Genomic DNA, 24,987 nt, shown 5'->3' with positions numbered 1-24,987 from the left:
CCCCTTTCTCTCTTCCGGTATCCTCGGTGTAACGACCTCACTGTAGGTCCTGTCCAGAAAACTCTCGTTTTCGCGGATAAACCTGAGGTCATCCAGTTCTTTCTTCAGTGCTGCAACATGCTCCTTCAGAAGCTGAATCTGGACACACTTTCCACAGCTGTAGCAGCCGGGGGCACCATCAGTGTCCCTGACCTCCCGCATCATGCACGTAGCACACTGAATCAGCTTAGCGGTCATGTCTTCACCCTCTCCAATTGTGCCTGGCGTAGTCTCCTCCCTCAGCCTCCTCACCGAAGACTCTTGAGCCAAAGACTAGCACTTTTCACACCAGGGACTTCCCTCCACCAGGCCACTTCCCAATGGGGTAGATGGGGTATATAGATGGGGTAAATGCAAGCAGGCTTTTTCCACTGAGGTTAGGTGGGACTACAACTAGAGGTCATAGGTTAAGGGTGAAAGGAGAAAAGTTTAAGCGGTACATGAAGGGAAACTTCTTCACTCAGAGAGTCGTGAGTGTGGAATGAGCTGCCAAGTAGTGCATGCGAGCTCGATTTCAACATTTAAGAAAAATTTAGATGGGTACATGGATGGTAGGGGTATGGAGGGCTATGGTCCTGGCGTAGGTCAATGGGAGAAGGCAGTTTAAATAGCTCAGCATGGACTAGATGGGCTGAAGGGCCTGATTCTGTAATGTACGACTTTATGACTAAGACTCTGTATCTGAAAATGCAGGGATCAGAGCTGTGGTAAATAGTAACAGTGAAGCAGACAGGCAATTTCACTGCCTTATGGAGTGGGCATTCAGAAATTAATATCACATTGGGACTATCCCACTGGTCCATTGAGCCAGTCCTCTGTCAATGGAGATGACTACTCGTGTTTGAATCGAATCTTGAAGGAACTCATTAAAATAAGCATGCCATACAAACAGGCGACTGTAAATGGAACAATTATCTGAAATCGTTAAACTATCCTTTCAGTCTTATACTAGAGCAGGACCCCAGAGCCAAATGAGTGTTTCTAGTAGTTTCTATGTTTTACCTCAGTCTTGGCCATGATGATGTTTTCTGAAATTCATGCAGTGACTTTACCGTTATACTGATAGAAAAACTGGTTTACACCAAAAAGGTGCAACTTCACTCACTAAGATGAATCATCATACTTCAGCAGAACACCAGTAAACTTGCAAATGGAGTCATAGAGCAATACAGCATGATACAAGCCTTTTGGCCCAACCAGTCCATGCAACCACCATGCCCACACAGCCAGTCCTAATTTCCTATGTTTGGAACTTATCCTTCCAAGCCCCAAACCCCATGGACTTATCCAAGTGCTTCTTAAATAATACTATTATATCTGCCTCAACCATCTCTGCAGGCAGCTCATTCCATATACTCACCACCTTCTGTGTGAAAAGGTCCCTTTAAAATCTTATCCCTCTCACCTTAAAACTATGCCTCCCTTTTCTCAATTCCTCCATCTCCTCTGCATCTGCTCTCAGGATGAAGTTTTTCACACCAGAACAAAGGAGATGTCCTTATTTTTCAAAGAAAGGGGCTTCCCTTCCTCCACCACCAACGCTGCTCTGAACTGCATCTCTTCCATTTCACGCAGATCTGCTTTCTCCCCATCATCCCACCACCCTTTCAGGGATCGGGTTCCTCGTCCTCAGCTACTACCCCACCAGCCTCCATGTCCAACACATTATTCTCCAAAATTTCCGCCACCTTCAACAGGATCTCACCACCAAGCATATATTTCCCTCCCCCACAATCTACCTTCCACAGGGGGTCAGTCCCTAGGTGACTCCCTTGTCCATTTGTCCCTCCCCACTGATCTCCCTCCTGGCACTTATCCTTGCAGGTGGAACAAGTGCTACACCTGCCCCTACACCTCTCTCACCTCACTACCATCCAGGGCCCTAAAAAGTCCTTCCAGGTGAGGCAACACTTCATCTGTGAGTCTGTTGGGGTAATTTACTATGTCCGGAGCTCCAGATGTGGCCTCCTGTATATTGCTGAGTGCCAACATAGATTGGGAGACCACTTTGCCGAGCATCTATGCTCTGCCTGCCAGAATAAGCTCTGTTCTTATATTCGGTGTCTACATTCCCCCCAGCGCTAATGCTAAGGGGGCGCTCTGTGAACTGTACGGGGCTATTAGCAAACTACAGAACGCACACCCTGATGGACTGTTTATTGTCGCCGGTGATTTTAACCACGCGAACCTTAAGTCAGTGCTCCCCAAATTCCATCAGTATGTGGACTTTGCAACGAGGGGGGAGAACGCGTTGGAACTGATTTACACAAACATCCCCGACGCGTACCGGGCAGAGCCTGGCCCCACCTTGGATACTCAGACCACATCTCTGTTATACTAATCCCAGCATACAGACCGCTCGTCAGGCGCTCCAGACCAGTTCAGAAGCAGGTGAAAACCTGGCCAGCAGGAGCCATCTCTGCTCTTCAAGACTGCTTTGAGCACACTGACTGGCACATGTTCAGGGAGGCTGCAACTGATGGCGACTCTACCAACTTAGAGGAGTACACGGTATCAGTGACCAGCTATATCAGCAAGTGCATTGATGATGTTACTCTGTCCAAGACCATCACTATACACGCTAACCAGAAGCCATGGATGACCGCGGAGGTGCGTGCGCTGCTGAGGACCTGCGACTCTGCCTTCAGAGTAGGCGACAAGGCAGCTCTAACAACAGCAAGGGCCAAACTGTCCTGAGCCATCAGAGGGGCAAAGTGTGCTTCCAGGACAGCGGCGACACACGGTGCATGTGAAAGGGCATTCAGGACATCACCAACTACAGAACAACATCACCTGACTGTGCAGGTGATGCCTCCCTCCCAGTTGCACTGAACAACTTCTACGCCCGATTTGAAGCAGAAAATGATGTGGCGGCGAGGAAGTCCACCCCTCCTACAAATGACCAGGTGCAGTGGCCGATGTGAGAAGAACCCTGTGCAGGGTCAACCCACGGAAGGCTGCTGGACCAGACAACATTCCTGGTAGAGTGCTCAGAGGATATGCAGACCAGCTAGCAGATGTTCTCACTGACATCTTCAACATTTCCCTGAGCAGCGCCACCGTTCCAACGTGCTTCAAGGCTGCCACCGAGCAGAAGAAGTCTTCAGTGTCCTGTCTAAACGACTACCGTCCCATTGCACTGACATCCACCATCATGAAGTGTTTCGAGAGGCTCGTCATGAGGCATATCAAGACCCTGCTGTCCCCCTCACTGGACCCCCTGCAGTTTGCGAACCATCCCAACTGCTCAAAAGATGACACCATTGCCACCACCCTCCACCTGGCCCTAACCCACCTGGATAAAAAAGACACATACGTTCTGATGCTGTTCATAGACCCACCACGATGCTGCCTGGGCTGCTGAGTTCCTCCTAGTTTTGGTCTCCCCTACTTTGCAGAAAAGATTCTTACCATTCACTTCATCTAGTCCTCTCATAGTTTTAAACTGAACTATAACAGACTGAGCTTAGAGTGATGGATTGAGCTGTAATGCACTGAGCTCAGTGTGACAGACTGAGCAATAACGGATAGAGCTCGGTGTGATGAACTGCGCTGTGATGGACTGAGCCCAGCACGACGGACCGAGCTCGGTGTAACGGACTTAGCGTGGTGTGATGAACTGAGTTTGGAGTGATGGACCGAGCTCAGTGTGACGGACTGAGTTCATTGTGAGAGACTGCAATCAGTGTAATGTTGAACTTACCTCAGTAGCTTTGGTCTTAGTCTCTTCTAGAGTTTCGACAAGTTCAACATTATCTAGCATGTTCCCGGTGGAAGTTGCCAATTCACGAAGAAGAGAATCCTCAAGATCCTTTAGCAGTTTCTTGTTTTCACTGGTTTCCTTGATCAAACGCTCCCTCTGCTCCTCCAGTTCTTTCCGCTCATATGCCACAATTACACTCAGTAACTGGTCCTCCAGGCCACTTAACGTCACTGCAGAAAAAAGTTCAGGATCAATCTCCATTCTTCATAAACTAGGCAGTGGCAGCCATAGTAGGTCATCAAGGGCAGGAAGAGATGAGAATGGATCAAAGCTGTGCATCTCTCCATGTCTCTGAGACCACAATGACAGCATTTTATGCACAGCAGTATGCATAAAATGCACCAGAAAATGGAATAAACATTGGACCTTGGTGATCACTAGGACCCATGTCTATCACGATCTAACAAGCCGCCAAGGACACTCCACTCTGACTCAAACACAAATCCCTGTCTCCTGAACCCAACCACCACTGTGAGAACACCTTCAATACCTGGACTACTGTGGCACACCACAACCTCTCAAAGTCAATAATGGCAGCAAAAAAAATACCAGTTCCTCCAGCAATGCCAATATCACAGGAACCAACTTTTAAACACCAGTATTCTTTAAACATGCCATTGACTTTATGTCACCTGAGGGAATAAAGATTTGTCTTTGCTAGGAGTTTCCAACTTTTTTAATGCCATAGACTCCCATTAACCAAGGGGTCCGTGGACCCCAAGTTGGGAACCCCTGGTCTAAGGAGTCATTGTCTCCTTAGTGACAAGATTCCTAAAACTTACAGTAGGGGTGTCATGAAGTGGATTTGTGGGGTGATCCAGAGTATGTGAGAAATTACCAGTGTAGTTTATCACCATGGATTTTCCAAAAACTGAAGGCTGGTATTTGGGGTTTGCAAGCTTGGTATTGAGATACATTTTGAAGTTAGGATCATAGTCAACCTCCTTGTCTCCGAGCCTAATGTAATAACGCCCTTGTTGTCCTTCAATGTTCTTTTCGAGGACGTTATCAATCACTGGATCGATATACTCATCCACATCATGGAATAGGAAGGGAAATCCATACTTAATAGCCATCTCCAATTGCTTTAGGAAATCAGGATCATTAAATGAAGAGATCTGAAAAAGGATCAGACAATTTATTTCTATAGTGCCATTTTTAAAAAGAACAAAGTCAGAGGAATCCAAAGATATCAAAACAAGGCGACATTTAAATAATGAGCCACACTGGCTTTCATCAGTCAGGGCACGAGTACAGGAACTGGGACATTATGTTGCAGTTGTATGGTGAAGACACACTTGGAGTACTGTGTACAACTTTGGTCACCCTGTCATAGGAAAGACATGGTAAAAAGTGCAAAAAAGATTTAGGATGATATTGCTAGGACTAGTGGGCCTGAGTTAAAAGGAGAGGTTGGTTAGGCTACATCTTTATTCCTTAGAACGTAAGAGGATGAGGAGCAACCTTAAGGAAATGATTATAATTATGAGAGGCATTGATAAAGTGGACAGAAACTGTCTTTTTTCCAGGATGGGGGGACAGTTTTGAATGCACTTTGGATAAAGATGGACACACTCTGGATAACAATGTAACCCCATTTTCTGGGGTACGTCCATGCCTGGGTGTCTCTGGAGAAGGAGCACATGGTTTCTATGTGCACAATAGGGTAATTGCAGGACCTAGGGGTTTGAGTGCACTTTAGATAAAGATGACGGTGTAATAATTTAAAACTATAAATAATGTGAATAATGAAGTACAGTAATATTGTACTAATGTGATCTTGTAGCACTGAATAAATCTCCTTTGGGAGAGGAAACAACAGCAGGGGCAGACTCCAGGAGAGTCTGACTCTGGGATGATAGCAGGGGAGTTCCAAGGCTGAGAGAGGGACTGTACTAATAGAGTGCCCAGCATGACAATGGAGGGATTGGAGTATCTGATTAGCCAGCATGTGCCAATAACCAAGCTTTCTGCATACCAAAGATATTTGAACTCCTCAAACATCTCAGACAGGCACTGGTACTAATACCATGCACAAAGGCATTTGCAGAGAAGGCACAACTTCACCTTCAGATTGGTCTTTGCTTCCTTTCTCTTGATCCACTTCAAGGCTTGTTGCTGCGGATCGATGCAGAGCGGGAAGCGACTGGCCTGCGTAGTGAGGATGCCGTTCTGAACAGAGAGCTCATCAGGAGGTAAACCTTCTGAGCCCCACCTGAATCCAAGAAGAAAAACTATAAACCTCTAGTCTGAAAATAATCACCAGGCAGCCCCTCAAGTTAGGTTTAGCAAGCTAGGCTTTTCTCTTTGGAGCAAAGGAGGATGAGAGGAGGCTTGATGGAAATATACACCATTATGAGAATGGACAGCCACAACCTTTTTCCCAGGAGGCAATATTCAATGCCAGAGGATGTCCATTTAAGGTAAGTGGAGGAAAGTTTAGGGGAGATGTCAGAGGTAGTTTTTTTTTATGGGCTGTGTAGGAAGGAAGGGTTAGATTGATCATAGAGCAGAACATGGAGCACTACAGCACAGTACAGGCCCTTTGGACCGTGATGTTCCATATATTGAACACTCTGTGTGTAAAGACCTCCGACATCCTCTCTATACTTTCCTCCAATCACCTTAAAATTACGCCGGCTCCCACTGTTCCTCTGAATTCAAGCAGATGGAGGAGCTGAGTCAGTTTGTCTTTAGAGCGTTAAGCTTGCAGCTCCTGCTGTGCTTAGTGTGGTTATGAGTCTAGTTCTGAGGTGGTGCAGTATCACATAACGTTTGTACTTAACTGGTACAAATGTTCCAGACTGATCGTAATGCTACAGAACAGCAAGTGTTCGAATCTTTATTACCAAACGATAATCGGAGAGTGAAAGTGGGCCACAATCAGTTTATCAGATACAAGTGAGATAGCAGACGTACATTATGTCTAAGTAATAACTGAACCATGATGAGACAGACCTGCTGATTTCAACCTCATCCGTAAGAATGTTTTCCAGACGAAATGGTTGACTCAGTGGAATTTCACGCTGCAGTATATCATCCTGCCATTTAACATAAATCATTTCGTGGCGGAACTCTGAGCTGAAGGCTCCCTCGTAACTCAGAAAAGCAGCACAAATCAGGCAGTCTCCAAGTAATTTCACTCTTCGCATTTTTAGATCCTCCAAGTCCTTTGCCCAGCTGTTTGGAACAATTTAAGGTGAATGCCAACTTTAGTGCTCTTACACTGCAGTGAGATTTCTAAACACCACACTTGGTGAAATATTACAGATGAGTCTAAACAACAAATTATAATCCATTCTAAAACAAAACTTACACATGAATTTCTGTTTGAATTGGAAAGTAAGTATTTGCTTGAATGCACTATCTCACTGCTTTCAAGCTTTGTTGTTGTTGAATCTTCTAAAGATCAGGTTTGCCTTTAGTTCACACACTTCCCAAAACACGGTCTTCTACTTAATTTTTTGAAAATCATTTTAAGTGCTGCCCAACTAAAGCTCATTGACCTGAAATATTATCTCTTTTCCTCCCTGTTTGACCTGATGAAATTCCAGAATTTCTGCTCCTCAGGCTCCCACCATCCACAGATGTTCAGTTTGGTGCTGGATGTATGAATAAATGAGGAGTTTCAACTGCATCTCTGCTTTGTGTTGAATGTGGAGGTAGGCTGCACTGAGCACTTTATCCTCTGTGCCCTACTGTTGCTTACTTGTCTCACTGCTTTCCAGTAACTTCCTCTGCTTAAAACTTCATTGGTGCTGAGATGCATCCTAGGATGCGCTGCAAACATCATCAGTGATGTCCTTGGGGTCATCGGGTGTTCTGGGTCACTCAGGCAACCCAGGCAGGGTTGATCAGACCCTGGCTTGTGTTTCAGCAGCAATGGCCCACAGGTCACATCTTCTTGATCAATAGCTATCTGGAGGTTCGCTCAGCAACCTCTATGAAGGTTCAGATGGCTCTTTTTCTTTTGATAGATAGATAGATAGATAGATAGATACTTTATTCATCCCCATGGGGAAATTCAACTTTTTTTCCAATGTCCCATACACTTGTTGTAGCAAAACTAATTACATACAATACTTAACTCAGTAAAAAATATGATATGCATCTAAATCACTATCTCAAAAAGCATTAATAATAGCTTTTAAAAAGTTCTTGAGTCCTGGCGGTAGAATTGTAAAGCCTAATGGCATTGGGGAGTATTGACCTCTTCATCCTGTCTGAGGAGCATTGTATCGATAGTAACCTGTCGCTGAAACTGCTTCTCTGTCTCTGGATGGTGCTATGTAGAGGATGTTCAGAGTTATCCATAATTGACCGTAGCCTACTCAGCGTCCTTCGCTCAGCTACCAATGTTAAACTCTCCAGTACTTTGCCCACGACAGAGCCCGCCTTCCTTACCAGCTTATTAAGACGTGAGGCGTCCCTCTTCTTAATGCTTCCTCCCCAACACGCCACCACAAAGAAGAGGGCGCTCTCCACAACTGACCTATAGAACATCTTCAGCATCTCACTACAGACATTGAATGACGCCAACCTTCTTAGGAAGTACAGTCGACTCTGTGCCTTCCTGCACAAGGCATCTGTGTTGGCAGTCCAGTCTAGCTTCTCGTCTAACTGTACTCCCAGATACTTGTAGGTCTTAACCTGCTCCACACATTCTCCATTAATGATCACTGGCTCCATATGAGGCCTAGATCTCCTAAAGTCCACCACCATCTCCTTGGTCTTGGTGATATTGAGACGCAGGTAGTTTGAGTTGCACCATATCACAAAGTCCTGTATCAGTTTCCTATACTCCTCCTCCTGTCCATTCCTGACACACCCCACTATGGCCGTGTCATCAGCGAACTTCTGCACATGGCAGGACTCCGAGTTATATTGGAAGTCTGATGTGTACAGGGTGAACAGGACCGGAGAGAGTACGGTGAGCCAAAGAGTGAGCAGTCAGCGAAACCTCTACACCCCACCTCACATTATGCTCTCCAACCCTGTCTCTGGTCTACCAGCTCCTGGTATTTGGCTTTCTTATATCCAAACACTTCCTCAATCCAGTCTTCCCAAAGAACTGTCAATTCTACCATGACCACCTCCTTCGAGGTTTCTAACAGAATGCTCAACTACAGTTGATGTTACAGATTATTTATTTTGTTTTACTAACTAGTAAGGAAATATAAAAGTTTAAAGCTCTCCAGGAGCGTATTTACTAGCTCTGATGAGCTGAACTCACCGCACGTTCTCAGAGCCCAGTCCAGAGATGAGCTTGTCTGCTGCCACCAATCGGCGCTCCATGATCTCTGCTTCCTCCTGCAGCTGTAGCTTTTCTCTCATCGCAGCCTCGTAACGCTTACTCAGTGCGTTTAGCTCCTGCTGGATGGCTGCCAGTTCCGCCTGTATCTTCTCCAGATCACGTTTGCTCTGATAGTAATTACGTTCCAACCTGGCTACCTGCAGAAAGAACAAGGACCTTCCATACTAGATTCTACAGACCGTGTGCAGGAGGGACAATTAAACATGATGCCAGACCAAAGATCTGAACGTTAGCAAACAATAAAGTACAGTGACTTTGCTGAGGTGAAATACCTTTTCTCGCTTTGGTTTGATTTCTCTGGCCACATCGCAGTAGCCCATAACGGCCTCAACAAACTTTAACATCCCAGCACCCGCTCTGCTGATGGCCTGCATTTCATCAAACGATGTATTCAGGTTCTTCAGAAAGCCTACAGGTAGAGTTTGCATAAAACTGATTATTTTTGAGAAGGCAGACCACAAAGAGGCTAACCATGTCCTCCATTTGTGAAATCAACATCTAAGATCTGAAAGACTCTGAAGTGAGCTTTGCTGTTAGTTCTGGCCCAGTGTCGAGCTCGCTTAGATCTCTTGTATTGATGGCGGACAACAGAGTTCCTGTCGGGATAAGCTAGAAATGAAGTCAACCAATTGAAATGAGAGAAAATGTAAACTTTTGGACTGTTTGAAAAGCCTAATAGCTCAGGCTTCCACTACTGCTCTCAACTTGATGACTTATTTGATGACTTACTTGCTCTCTATTTCATCTCCATGGCTTCTGTGACCTTGTCCTCTGATAGTCCTCGGTCCAATGCAACTTCAAACTAACTTCTCTTTCTCAATCTGAGACATCATCTGTTTCTCCTTCCACAGATGCTGCCTTACCAGCTGAACATTTGCAACCTTTTCTGTTTCTATAGAATACACTAGGTCATATTGTATTTGGGAAATTTAAAATCTGAATTCTGGAGTTAAATTCCTGATGAAGCAGCTGTCGGCCTGTTATACAGTATAACCCCAGTAATTACTTATTGCTCTGTTGCCCTCATCTGAGCTAGCCTGTGTTTAGATTGAGATTAATTTATTAATCACATGTACAACAAAATATACAGTGAAACACACTAACAACCAACAAACCTAATAACGTGCTAGGGGCAGCCTGCAAGGGTCGCCACACATTCCAGCACAAAACATTCGGCAGAACAACATAAGCAAAAACAACAAACCATACCCCTTTCCTCTCTCCTGCATACTCACTCACACGTATCAGACACATAGCATTGTAACTTCAGACTCAGAGCAACAAATTTCAGTCTCAATGACCAATTAAGTTAGCCAAGCAAGCCCGTTAACTGTATCAGGCTGTTGTGTGAGTAATCTGGCCTTGCCAGCAAGACCCCACACACAGAGAATTTAGTTGGAGACACAGTGCAGAACAGGTTCTTCCAACTCTTCAAGCCGCATCACCAGGAATCCCCAATTTAACCCCAGCCTAATCAAGGGACAATTTACAATGACCAATTAACCTACTAACCGGTACATCTTTGGACTATGGGAGGAAACTGAAGCACCTGGAGAAAACCCCGCATTCCACAGGGAGATGATGTGGCAAATGAACTCTGAAATGCAATGCCCTGAGCTGTAACAGAGTCACACCGACCGCTGCGCTACCACGGTGCCCCAATGAGATGATAAGTACACAAGCTACAGAGGTAGGTTGGGTCAACTAATATTTGATCCTCAGACAGTTTCAAAGGAGTGTGGATTGTTACCAGGTCAGATTGATGGTACAGGATTTCTAGTTGTCCCTAGTCTCGCTAACTCACAGCTCTTCTACACGTCAGTTAGATCAGCAGAGGGCACAATAAGCTGTATAATCCCGATCCCCGAGCAGGAAAGCTACTGCAGTTTCTGCAGAAAATTTACCTTTCACTGTTTTGACCTGTGCCTGCCCAATAGCATCGCAATCCATTTCCATCAGATTCTTGAGGAAGTTTGCTTCCGACATCATGCCTTTGGCAGATTTCCAGTTAATCTCTTTGTAACCCCGCATCACGAGGATACATTCACAAACCGTCTGCACTTGTCTGGGAGGCTTTGCAAATGACCTTTTTAATTTAAAAACACACAAGGTATTAAAACCTGAAATAAAACATTCAACAACTTTGTGCCGGCACAGCAGGTAATTAGGGGAGGTAAAAGAATGTTATTGGAAAACAAATTTCGGATGCAGGAACCTGAAACACAAGTAGAATTATTGTAAGAACTCAGCCAGTAAACCAGCATGTCAATAGAGAAACCAGTCCATGATTCAACTTAATGATGCTTACAACAAAATGTTATTGCTTATTGACAGTGCAGAGTACAAAAATAATGAAATTATGCTTCAATTCATAAAGGACATTGAAACTGTCACCCTGTACAGTTCAGAGAGGGCTTCCTACACTAAAACTAAAACTGCAATGGATGAATTATCTTAAAATGTAAAATTAGACAGCTTGCATCAGGAGTTGACAAGAGCCGGGGCGACTTGAAAACAAAATCCTGAAGGTGGGTGTGGAGAAACTGGTTCCTCTTGTGGGAGATCAGAGCGTGAGGGGTCACTCAGTTACAAAGGAGATGGGACAAATACTTACCGCTCTTCCTCAAAGTACAATGTGGTCCAACTTGTCAGAGTTAAAGACGAAGTTGGTGCTAGTTACCTGATCTCAGTGACATCAGACTTGTCTAGACTCTGTAATGCCAATCGGGCAGCCTCCAGCGCAGGCAAAGCTTCAGCCAAGGCATTCTCTGCTTCCTGCTTCTCCACTGCTATCACCTTATTCTGTTCCTCTATCTCAGCAGCTTTCTCTTCTGCCAGCTTTCTCTTCTCCTCAGCTGAAAAACACAGATACATAGAGCTGAAATTCGGTACTTGTAATCGCTTGGAATTTGTACTTGAAAAAGTACTTGGAATCACTCCTTACAATACTGCATTTCACTAAATTCAAGTTTGCTGATGACACCACTGTCACTGGCTGAATCGAAGGTGGTGATGAATCAGCACATAGGAGGGAGCTGAAAATCTGGCTGAGTAGTGGCACAGAAACAACCTCTTACTCAATGTCAGCAAGACCAAAGAGCTAACATGAGGAAATCTGCAGATGCTGGAAATTCAAACAGCAACACACACAAAATGCTGGTAGAACACAGCAGGCTAGGCAGCATCTATAGGGAGAAGTGCTGTCGACGTTTCAGGCCGAGATCCTTCGTCAGGACCAAAGAGCTGATTATTTACTTCAGAAGGAGTAATGCCGAGGTCCATGAACCAGTCCTTAACAGAGGATCAGAGGTGGAGAGGGGCAGCAGCTTTAAATTCCTTGGTGTTATCGCTGTGGAGGACCTGATCTGGGCCCAAGACGCAAGTGCAATTATGAAGAAAGAATGGCAACACATCTACTTCCTTAGGAGTTTGCAAAGATTTGGCATGACATCTAAAACTTTGACTAACTTTTATAGATGTGTGGTGGAGAATATATTAACTGGCTGCATCTAAGCCTGGTATGAACACAGATGCCCTTGAATGGAAAATCTTACAAAAAGTACTGGATGTGGCCCCAGTCCATCACGGGTAAAGCCCTCCCTACCACTGAGCAGAGTTACATGGAGTGTTGTTGCAGGAAAGCAGCATCTATCATCACACAGGCCATGCTCTCTTCTCACTGCTGCTATCAGGAAGAAGGTACAGGAGTCTCAGGACTCACACCACCATGTTCAGGAACAGTCATTACCCCTCAACCATCAGGCTCTTGAACCAAAAGGATAACTTCACTAGCTCCATCATTGAAATGTTCCCGCAACCTATGGACTCACTTTGAAGGACTCTTCATCTCATGTTCTCAATATTTATTGCTTATTTATTATTATTTCTTTCAATTTGTATTTGCATAGTTGTCTTTTGCACATTGGCTGAACACCCAAGTTGGTGTTGTCTTTCATTGATTCTACTAAGGTTATTATTCAAAGGATTTATTGAGTATGTCTTCAAGAAAATGAATCTCAGGGTTGTATATGGTGACATATATGTACTTTGATAATAACAGTTACTTTGAACTTTGATTTAGTAAAGTTCAGGGAGAGCTGACATAGACTAAAATTAAATACCGCCACATTTGAACAGCCAAATCCAGTTAATTTTTGGGAATTTGTAAAGAATGCAACTTTAATCAAAATCCTGTATTTCATATTGGACATCACACTCCCTTAACAAAAAGTTACTCACTAACCCTTTACCAGTATTGAAAAAACCATGCATGCAAATGAGAGTGGTGGGAGAGTTAAATTGTAGGTTAGAGATGATTTGATCTGAATGCTGCGTGGAGCTTACTACCCTTCTGGTCTCCATTTACAACTGGCCATTCATTTTACAAAATTACTGGCTAAACAAGTCCCAAAATCTTCAAAGCTCTAGCTTCTCAGCTTAGACTGGATCACTTTGAGCCGGAAAATCACATTAGAACATAGAACAGTACAGCACAAGGACAGACCCTATGGCCCAAGATATTGGCATTGATCATGATACCAATCTAACTAATGCCACCTGCCTGCATGTGATCTACTTCCCTCCAATCCATGCTGTTCATGTATCTGCCTTAATGCTTATCAGCTTTCATTGCTTTCATATCAGCAGCTACCACCTCCCTTAGCAACACATTCCAAGCACCTACCTACTGCTCTCTGTGTAAAACTTATCTCCTTTAAACTTTCCCCCTTTTACCTTAAGCCTATGTCCTCCAGTATTTGACAATTCCACCCAGAGTGAAAAACTCCATCTATACCTCTCATCATTTTTTAAACTTCCAAAGGAAACAATTTAAGTTTGTCCAACTTATCCGACCCCAATCCAGGCAGCATCCCAGTGAATTTCTTCTGAGCACTCTCCACACTCTTCCTGTAATGTGGCCATCAGAACTTCACAGAATGCTCCAAATGTGGCGTCACCAAAGTTTTATTCAGTTACAACATGAGTTGCCAACTTCTATACTCAATGCCCTAACAGATGAAGGAAAGCATACCTTATACCACCTTTACCACCACATCTGCTTTTGTCACCACTTTCAGGGAGTTATGGACTTGCACACTGTACTTCTATGTTCCTGAGGATTTTACCATTTACTGTACACTTTCCCCTCTCATTTGACTTCTCAAAGTGCAACACTCCACACTTGATTGAATTAAACTCCATCTGCCATTTCAGTCCATATTTAGAACTGATCTTTGATAACTTTCCTCACTATCCATAACTCCCCCAATTTTTGTGTTATCTGCAAAATAATTAATCAGCCACCTATTTTGTCCGAGCCATTTGTATTATTAGTCCTAGTACTGATCCTTGCAGAACATCATCACCTCTCACAGAATTCCCACACTAACATGTCTGTCAATGGCATTCTCCGCTGCCAAGCTGATTAGAGGAACAGCATCTCATATTCTGCCTTGCTAGTCTCCAACCTGAACATCAAATCCTCTAACTTCAAATAACCATTCCCCTCTGCCCCTTCTTTTTTTCATCTGATCCAACTGCCCATCACCCTAGCTCTTTCAGCTCCAACTCGCTCTATCTGTTCATCAGTCACACACTCCTCCCTCTAAATACCCTCCCCTCCTTCCCTTTTATCATTTTCCACTGACCTCTCTTATCAGAGTCCATCTTCTTTAACTCTTTATCATTTCCATTTATCACCTCCCACCTTTTAAAATCATTCCCACTGTCCCCTCCCTTACCTGCATATCTATCCCCTTCGCCTGTCATCTATCTGTCACCCACCACCTCTTGCTCTATCTCCCCAATACCTCACCTCACTTTTTCACACTGATTATCTCCATGCTTCCTTTCCAGTTCCGATGAAGGGTCTCAACTTGAAATGATGACATTTATTTCCCTCTATAGATGCTGCCTGACTCTGTGAATTCCTCCAGCTCCTGAGCTGGTTGCTAGAGATTTCCACCATCTGCATTTGTTGAACATATACCGACTGTGGGTAAGTTGAACCTGAATGGATCAGTCTGTACCTGCGTGACAGAGTGGTCTCAAGGAACAGACTCCTCCTGCTTTGTACGTTCTTATACTCTCAATACCGAAATCTCCAAATTGTCCTTACCGACAGCAGTGTTCGTGGCAATCTCTGCCAATAGGGCCTCACAGGCTTCTGTTTTCTCTGCTAGGACAATCTTTTGTTCTGCAAGTTTCAGGTTTAACTCAGCCAGCTGAACACTGGCTTCCTTTAACTTGTCCAATCCGCCCTCCAAACGCTTGCATTGAGCTGCAAACAGAAATAGAGCAAAGAGAAGTGGACTTCAACTGGTAAAGTTAACTTTTCTCCAATGAACGTTCAGAGAATCAAAATCAATCTCTCCCTTGATGGTATCTTCATCCTATGGTATGTACTTCTTCATTGATTCCCCAACCCTCACCTCTAATCTTACAAGTAGATTGGTTTGTATACAAGGAGATGCAGTGTGTAGTGAGACTATGAGGAAGGCAGACAGATGATAGAGCAAAATTGCAGTCAGCAGTTGAAGTGTAATATTGAAACAGAGTGGTGGGTGGAGGGGTAGAGTTACAACTTTACCAATGGAGGTGTCCCACTTCCCTCCGGGAGAAGGTTCAGGAGTATGAAGATTCGTATGGCCAGATTTGGGAACAGCTTCTTTCCAACTGTGATAAGACTGCTGAATGGATCCTGACCCAGATCTGGGCCGTACCTTCCAAATATCTGGACCTACCTTGCACTACCTACCTTACTTTCCCTTTACTATTTTCTAATTATGATTTATAATTTAAATTTTTATTATATTTACTTCGATTTGTATTTCAGGGAGCGTGAAGCACAGAAACAAATATCACTGTGATGATTGTACGCTCTAGTATCAATTGTTTGGTGACACTAAAGTACGGTGCTCCTTATCTCTGCTAGCCCACAGATCTCCTTGAGTAAATTATAGCATCTGCTTAGCCCTTTGATCAGGGTCACGTGAAGCCATGGAAGTGGTCGATGGATGTGAGCAGCTGGTACATATCACAAGTCCTCATTATGCGACCACTGACACCAGATAGACAATCTCTGAAGGGTATTGACAATGGCTGGGTCACCCATCTTGTAAAGACTCTGCTAAGAAGGCAAAGGCAAACCACGTCTGTAGAAAAATTTGCCAAGAACAATCATGGTCATGGGTAGAGATAGATGGAAGACCATTATCGCCCACATCGTAAGACAGGACACATAATAATAATGATGATGATGAGATAGAGTTGATGTGGAATGGATGTTTCCTGTAGTGGGAGAGTCTAGGACCAGAGAGCACCACTTCAGAATAGAGGCATGTTCATTCAGAATGGAGATGAGAAGGAATTTCTTTAGCCAGAGGGGGTGAATCTGTGGAATTCATTGCCACAGATGTCTGTGGAGGTGAAGACATGGGTATAGGTAGATTTGTTTATTTATTTAGAGATACATCATGGAACAGGCCCTTCATGCCTAATGTGCCGCACCACCTTGATTAGTAAGGGCAATAAAGGTTAGGGCGTGAAGGCAGGAGAAAGAGGTTGAGGAGAATAAATCAGCCATGATGAAATGGTGGAGCAGACTCGATGGGCTGAATGGCCTAATTCTGCTACTATGTCTTATAGCCTTAACCTACCACCCTGATTCTGTTCTCTCCCTCCCTCAACAGATTAATCCTGCCATATTCTACTACTTCCCAGTGCCTCATATTCCCTCCCAAACCTGTCTCCCTCTTTACATATTTAGCACCTTGTTTATACCCTCCTCCATTTAACGTTTGATCAACATCCTGATTTCTGCTCCTTGTCTCTGGTTGAACCTCTCTAAGCTCTCTTGGAATATTTTTCTACATTAATGCTTATGTTTGAAGGGAACCTGCTGTGTAGAGGGCACTAAATAGGATTTATGACATTTGAACATAGATTTCTGAACTATCATAATTACATAGCAAATACCATCTTTTTGTTACAAAGTTTACACTGAACAAGTGAGCAGGAGGATAACGTAAATGCTTTAAAAAATGTCACTGATTTCTCAATAAACTTCTGGTCCATTAACCCTTTGATGCTCCTACCCAAAATGAATTGATCTTTCTCGTTCAATAACCGAGCGTAAGTGTTGATGAAATCCAGGTAGTTTTTCGGAGTGACATAGTTGTTGCGTCTTAGCTTCTGCAAGAATATCAGACTGTACTTATCGACCGAACTGTGCACCATGACCACGTGGTCTATCACATTCGCAAAATGTTCCGTTGGGATCATTGGGTTCTTTCCTGCAACAGGAAAAGACAGTTAAATGTGTCTCAGTATAAAGGCAGCACATTCAGTTTTCTCTCTACAGTTCAGAAGAGTGTTGCAGAGGAATAGGAGGTGGGGGGGGGGGGGGGAACCTACTGAATATTGGAAGGCCTCAACAGAGTGGATGCGGGGAGGATGTTTCCTATGGTGGGGGAGTCTAAGACCAGAGGGCACAGCTAAGAATAGAGGGGTGTCCATTCAGAATGGAGATGAGGAGGAATTTCTTTAGCTAGAGGGTGGTGGATCTGTGGAATTCATTGCCACAGGCAGTGTGGAGGCCAAGTCATTGAGTATATTTAAGGCAGAGGTTGATAGATTCTTGATCAGTCAGGGCATAAAGGGATACAGAGAGAAGGCAGTAGAATGGGGCTGAGGGAGAAAAGAATCAGCCATGAATGAATGGCAGAGCAGACTCGATGGGCCAAATGGCCTAATTCTGCTCCTATATCTTATGGTCTTATGGTCTATGATGTTGGAGTCGATTATGAAGGACGAGGTCTCAGGGTACTTGGAGGCATGTTAAAAAAGGCTGTCGTCAGCATGATTTTCTCAACGTAAGATCTTGCCTGACAAATCTGTTGGAATTCTTTAGTTCTTTGAAGGAATAATAGCAGGATAGACAATGGAGAACTGGTTGATGTTGTGTATTTGGATTTTCGGAAGGCCTTTGACAAGGTGCCACACAAGAGGCTGCTTAGCAAGCTATAAGACCATGGTATTACAGGAAAGATTATAGAATGGATAAGGCAGTGGTTGATTGGCAGGAGGCAAAGAGTGGGAATAAAGGGAGCTTTTTCTGGTTCGACTGCTGGTGAATAGTGGTGTTTCACAGAGGTCTGTGTTGGAAATGATTCTTTTTACGTTACATATCAATGACCTGGATGACGGAATTGATGGCTTTGTTGTAAAGTTTGAAGACGATATGAAGATAGGTGGAGGGGCAGGTAGTTTCGAGGAAGTAGAGAGGCTACAGAAGGACTTAAATGGATTAGGAGAATAGGCAAAGAAATGGCAGAATGAATAGTGTTGGGAAGTGTATCGTCATGTACTTTGGTAGAAGAAATGAAAGGGTTGACTATTTTCTAAATAGACAGAAAATACAAAAAAAAGTGTTTGTGGAGAATTCCCTAAAGGTTAATTTGCAGGTTGAGTCCGTGATGAGGAAGGCAAATGTGATGTTAGCCTTCATTTCAAGAGGACTAGAATATGAAAGCAAGGATGTAATGTTGAGACTTTATAAGGCACTGGTGAGGCCTCATTTGGAGTATTGTGAGCAGGTTTGGGCCTGTTATCTTAGGACATGCTGAAAATGGACAGGGTTCAAAAGAGGTTCATGAAAATGATTTCAGGATTGGCTGGCTTTCACACGGAGAGTGTTTGATCGTTATGGGCCTGTATTCACTAGAATTCAGAAAAATGAGGAGTGACCTCGTTGAAACCCATCGAAAGGTGAAAGGCCTTGATAGAGTGAATGTGGATTGGATGTATCCTATGATGGGAGAGTCTAAGACCAGAGGACACAGAATAGAGGGATGTACATTTAGAACGGAGAAGACTGAATTTTTTTTTAGCCAGAGGGTGGTGAATCTGTGGAATTCTTTACCACAGGCAACTGTGGAAGCCAAGTATTTGTATAGGTACAGAGATGTCAGGGGTAAGTTTTTTATGCAGAGAGTGGTGAGAGCATGGAATGGGCTGCCGGTGACGGTGGTGGAGGCAGATATGATAGGGTCTTTTAAGAGACTCCTGGACAGGTACATGGAGCTCAGAAAAATAGAGGGCTATGGGTAACCCGAGGTAATTTCTAAGGTAAGGACATGTTCGGCACAGCTTTGTGGACCGAGGGGCCTGTATTGTGCTGTAGGTTTTCTATGTTTCTATGTATTTATGTATTTTTAAGGCTGAGGTAGATAGATTCTTGATTGGTCAGGACACAAAGGGATACAGGGAGATGGCAGGAGATGGGGCTGAGAAAATTGGATCAGCCATGATGAAATGGCGGTGCAGATCTGATGGACCAAATGGACTAATTCTGCTCCTATCTCTTACTAGGTCATAAGACTTACACAAATTTCTACAGAGGTACTGTGGAGAGTATTCTAACTGCTTATATCATTGTCTAGTATGGAGGGGCCATTTCACAGGATCAGAAAAAGCTGCAGAAAGTTGTAAACTCAGTCAGCTCCATCATAGGCACTAGCCTCCCAGCATCAAGGACAGCTTCAAAAGACGATGCTTCGAGAAAAGCGACATCCATCATTAAGGACCCCCATCACCCAGGACATGCCCTATTCTCATTACTATCATCAAGAAGAAGGTACAGGAGCCCGAAGAACACACTCAGTGTTTTGGGAATAACTTTTTCCTCTCTGCCTTCAGATTTCTGAATGGACAATGAACCCATGATACTACCTCAGTATCTTTTTGCATTTCTTATTTAATTTAATTTTAAAAATATATATTTCTCCTACTAATTTAAAGTTCTTAAAAATTATTTTGTATTGCAAAGTACTGTTGGCATAAAACAACAAATATCTTGACATATACAGTGATATTAAACAGGATTCAGTAAGTGTTTTGCTCACCCAAGAACGCCTGTGCCACGGCAAGCAGTGCCTGGGGTGGCCATGGTAAAAACCAGTCAATTCCTGTATTATTCACCAGACCTGTAAAACACGTCATTATCAGTAACACAGCAGCCACTTCAGGTATCATCCAACTTCCAAGATCATAACACTGAATGCTTTTATGCAGTTAATAAACTGAAGATTCAACCACTGAGTAAATATAAAATAGAATAGAAAGTTAAAACTGGGGCCAGCTTGGAAATGTGAGCTCCTTTTCAACATCCAGGTTAAGGTTGGGTGTGTTAAACATTGCCAAGACCTCCATCATAGTGTGGATTTGGGACGGAAAGGTCAGATTGATCTTGGACTAAGTTGAGGGGTCAGCACAACACCAGAGGCTAAACAGCCTATACTAGAACATATGTTTTATGTTCAGTCAATTTAATTACCCCACACATTATAAAGGCCTAACAACACTGGATATATCAAAGGCTACAAAGCCCTACAACATCCTGAAGACGTGCTCCAGTTACGTATAGTCATGTTTCTACACAATCTCTTCCAGTGTAGCATATACCAAAACTGGTGAAGGTGGTGATTAGCACGCCATCAGTCAGGGCATAGAACATAGAACATAGAATAGTACAGCACATTACAGGCCCTTCGGCCCACAATGTTGTGCTGACCCTCAAACGCCTCACATATAACCCCCCACCTTAAAATTCTTCCATATACCTGTCTAGTAGTCTCTTAAACTTCACTAGTGTGTCTGCCTCCACCACTGACTCAGGCAGTGCATTCCACGCACCAACCACTCTCTGAATGAAAAACCTTCCTCTAATATCCCCCTTGAACTTCCCTCCCCTTACCTTAAAGCCATGTCCTCTTGTACTGAGCAGTGGTGCCCTGGGGAAGAGGCGCTGGCTGTCCACTCTGTCTATTCCTCTTAATATCTTGTACACCTCTATCATGTCTCCTCTCATCCTCCTTCTCTCCAAAGAGTAAAGCCCTAGCTCCCTTAATCTCTGATCAAGGGTATAGAAGTCAAGGGTATATAGGCATTGGGTATAGAAGTCGGGAAGTTATGTTGTGAAGTAGGTGGGAAGTCTAGACACTAGCAAAGGTTATACTTGGAGTATTGCATACAGTTTTGGTCACCTTGCAATAGGAAAGATGCCATTAAGCTGGAAAAAGTGCAGAGGGGATTTATGAGTATATTGCCAGCACTCAAGGGACTGGATTATAGGGAGAAGTTATTCCTTGGAACATATGAGAATGTAGCATGACATTATGAAGGTGCATAAAATCATGAGGGGCATATGTAGGATGAATATACAGTCTTTTTCCCAGGGCTTGGCAAATCAAGACCTAGAGGGCATCAGTTTAAGATGAGAAAAGATAAGATTTCACAGGAATCTGAGAGGCAACTTTTTCCACACAGAGGTTGGTACGTATATGGAATGAACTGCCAGAGGAAGTGGTTGAGGGAAGTACAATAACAACATTTAAAAGACATTTGGACAGGTACAGAGATAAGAAAGGATTAGAGGTATATGGCCCAAACACAGGCAAGTGGGACTGGTCAGCATAGATGAGATAGCCAAAGGGCTTGTTTCTGTGCTTATGACTAGAACAGGTGATCCCACATCATCAACAACATCAATAATTTGCCCATAAAGGAAATACTGAATCCATCAAATTACTGTCCAATTAGTGTGCTTACAATCATCGACAAAGTTATGAATCATGAAAATGCATAACATTTATTCATTGTTTGACATTACATCAGAGCAAAGAGCTCCAGTTAGTAGTCTATGCTACATTGCTATAGGTGCTCTTCAGTTTTTAAGTCTGTGTTTCACACTGTAAACCCTTTTGAAATAAAAGCAATGAGTTTGAAGCTTACCCTCAGCAGCCTACAGACACTAGGGACTATATGTGATCGTAGTGCAACAGTTAGCTTAAGTTCTATGTTTATTAGGGACTATGTGTGATCATAGTGCAATTGTTAGCTTTTGTCATACTATTTGTGATATTAGTGCATTTATTTAGGATTACCGTATATGTGATCTTAGTGCAATGGTTAGCTTAACACAGCAAAACATTCAGTCACCACACCGCCAAACAACAGACCTGGGAAGTTCCGACATCGTGTCCGTAACACATCACCAACAGGCGACATGCCCAATATAATATGCAGATTACTGGCACTCTTATTGATAAAGTACTGCCAGATACTCTCTTTAGCTGGACTGCAACCAGCTTTCATTGCTTCCTCTCTTATTTGTCCTAAGATGCCTTCTTTCTCCTCATCTGGAAAGAGTGCTGGGACAATGCCTGCAAAAGGAAAGTGATGAAGAAATCTTATTAATTGCCTGTCATTCTGCAGTTTCTGTTACAGCTCAGGGCTGCCTAGCCCAGAGGAATAGCTGGGAGAGTCCTGGTCCACTGCTCAGCAGTTCTGGCCATATCCTGGAAACAGAAATCAACCTACCCCACCAATCCAGTTGTGGATATTTTATTCTTGCTTATGATTATTGTCAGAGCCATTGCCAGATATTTCTGATATTAAAGAATGTTATTTTTCTGATGTCATAGTGTAGTTAATATGGTAGACATAAGAAAATATGAATAAGCAGTGCATTGAAATGATTGTGTTAAATATAAAATGCAATAAACATAGTTAACAGTAATGCAGTAAAATTACTAACATAGAAAACCTACAGCACAATTCAGGCCCTTCGGCTCCCAAAGCTGTGCCAAATATGTCCCTACCTCAGAAATTACTAGGCTTGCCTATAGCCCTCTATTTTACTAAGCTCCACGTACCTATCTAAAAGCCTCTTAAAAGACCCTATCCTATCCACCTCCACCACCGTTGCTGGCAGCCCATTCCATGCACTCACCATTCTCTGATAAAAAAACTTAACCCTGGGGTACTCCCCAGCACCTTAAAGCTGTGTCCTCTTGTGGCAACCTTTTCAGCCCTGGGAAAAAGCCTCTGACTATCCACACAATCAATGCCTTTCATCATCTGGTACACCTCTATCAGATCACCTCTCATCCTCCTTCGCTCCAAGGAGAAAAGGCCGAGTTCACTCAACCTATTCTTATAAGGCAAGCTCCCCAATCCAGGCAACATCCTTGTAAAAATCCTTGTACTATTTTACAAAAGACAGTTTTGCAATACAGAATGTTCCTACAAACCAGGTCAACCTGAAATTTGACATTCAAGACCTCAAAGTTCAAAGCTCAAAGTATTTTTTTCCCATCAAAGTACGCATACGTCACCATATACAACTCTGAGATTCATTTTCTTGTGGGTATACTCAATAAATCTATAGAATAATGATCATAACAAAATAAATAAAAGACCACCCAACTAGGGCATTCAAGTAGAGTGCAGAAGACAACAAACTGTGCAAATAGAAAATGAATAAATAATAATAATTAATTAAGTAATAAATATCAAGAATATGAGGTGAAAAGTCCTTGAAAGTGCGTCCATTGGTTGTGGACATTTCAATGATGGGGCAAGTGAAGTTGAGTGAAGTTATCCCCTCTGGTTTAAGAACCTGATGGTTGAGGGCTAATAAGTGTTCCTGAACCTGGTGGTGAGAGTCCTGAGGCTCCTGTACCTTCTTCCTGATGGCAACAGCAAGAACAGAGCAGTTATAGGATTATCAATGGAAGTTATAGTTACCCGATAAGTAACTATAAATATATAAATAGCTATTGTTTCAGAAAGAGAAAGGTTACAATGAGGGTGGGAGGTTAGGAAATGGTAAAATATGCAAAATAAATGGCATGTTGAGCCAAACCCCAAAGACTCCAATATTCTCCAAATTCAAGGCCAGTATGTATTCAGGCAGGAACGAGCACAACTAGGGTCTGCCGGTCATGTCTCTCACTAGTTTCACTTTCCATCTCCTGACTCAAATGCTAGGACCTGAAACTCTCTGCCATTTTCTTTCCACAGATGCTGTCTAATCTGCTCAGTGTCTCCAGCATTTTCTACCTTTATTTCATATTTTCAGCAGTTCTGAAATGTTTTTATTTCTCAGTTTTTGATTTTCTTAACACTGCAGTGTTTGACAGCTACACTTTCTCGGGAGTTGTCCAAGTGACACAAGATGACTAAGTTATTAGTTAGTTATTGATAAAATTCCAACAGAAAGCACATATTGCGATAGGCCAAAAGATTTATTATGCTATTATATTCAGACGAACATGATAATGTTAGGAAACATGAGAAAGTCTAGGCAGCGTCAATGGAACGAACAGTCAATGTTTTGGGCTGAGACCCTGCATCAGGACTGGAAAGGAAGGGGAAAGATGCCAGAATAAAAAGATGGGGTGGGAGGGGAAGAAGGCTAACTGGAAGGAGTAAGGTGAAGCCAGGTGGGTGGGAAAAGTAAAGGATTGGTAAAGAAGGAATCTGATGTGAGGAGAATGGACCATAGGAGAAAGGGAAAAAGGAGGTGACTCAGGGAGAAAGTAATAGGCAGGTGAGAAGAGAAAAAAGGTCAGAGTGGGGATTAAAGGAGGGATGGAATGTTTTTATCGGAAGGAGAAAACTGTATTCATGCCATCAGGTTAAAGGCTACCCTAACGGAATATAAGGTGTTGCTCCTCCGCCCTGAGGCTCGCCTCATGTTGGCACAAGAGGAGGCCGTGGATCAACATGTCTGAACGGAAATGAGAACAGAAATTAAAATGTTTGGCCACCGGGAAGTTCTACTTGTGGTGGATGCAGCGGAAGTGCTCGACAAAGCACTCCCTCAACTTGCGATGGGTCTCACTAATGTAGAGAATGCTGCATTGGGAACATCAAGCACAACAGACGAGCCCAGCAGATTTGCAGGTGAAGTGTTTCATCACCTAAAAAGATTGTTTAGGACCCTGAATGGAGGTGAGGGAGGAGGTGTATGGACAGGTGTGGCACTTAGGCTGCTTGCTGGGATAAATACTGGGAGGAAGGTTAG

At 43.4% G+C, this 24,987-nt stretch overlaps 1 protein-coding gene across 1 annotated transcript in view; it reads right to left on the bottom strand.

Annotated features, from left to right (window-relative positions):
• dnah10 (dynein axonemal heavy chain 10) overlaps nucleotides 1-24,987 on the bottom strand; it is a 281,462-nt gene that overhangs the window by 51,309 nt on the left and 205,166 nt on the right. The window contains exons 53-64 of the mRNA XM_073052027.1: nucleotides 22,136-22,339; nucleotides 20,021-20,101; nucleotides 17,213-17,410; nucleotides 15,235-15,396; nucleotides 11,797-11,971; nucleotides 11,021-11,202; nucleotides 9,389-9,525; nucleotides 9,036-9,253; nucleotides 6,761-6,982; nucleotides 5,870-6,017; nucleotides 4,641-4,920; nucleotides 3,743-3,972 (exon numbers count right to left, since the gene is read on the bottom strand). Coding sequence (XP_072908128.1) covers nucleotides 3,743-3,972; nucleotides 4,641-4,920; nucleotides 5,870-6,017; nucleotides 6,761-6,982; nucleotides 9,036-9,253; nucleotides 9,389-9,525; nucleotides 11,021-11,202; nucleotides 11,797-11,971; nucleotides 15,235-15,396; nucleotides 17,213-17,410; nucleotides 20,021-20,101; nucleotides 22,136-22,339 — 2,237 coding nt within the window. The remainder of the gene's footprint in view (nucleotides 1-3,742; nucleotides 3,973-4,640; nucleotides 4,921-5,869; nucleotides 6,018-6,760; nucleotides 6,983-9,035; nucleotides 9,254-9,388; nucleotides 9,526-11,020; nucleotides 11,203-11,796; nucleotides 11,972-15,234; nucleotides 15,397-17,212; nucleotides 17,411-20,020; nucleotides 20,102-22,135; nucleotides 22,340-24,987) is intronic.

Source organism: Hemitrygon akajei, chromosome 7, assembly GCF_048418815.1.
Source record: "Hemitrygon akajei chromosome 7, sHemAka1.3, whole genome shotgun sequence".
NCBI lineage: Eukaryota > Metazoa > Chordata > Chondrichthyes > Myliobatiformes > Dasyatidae > Hemitrygon > Hemitrygon akajei.
Note: the sequence above shows the minus strand (reverse complement) of the source record. Positions and strands in the feature narration are given on the sequence as shown.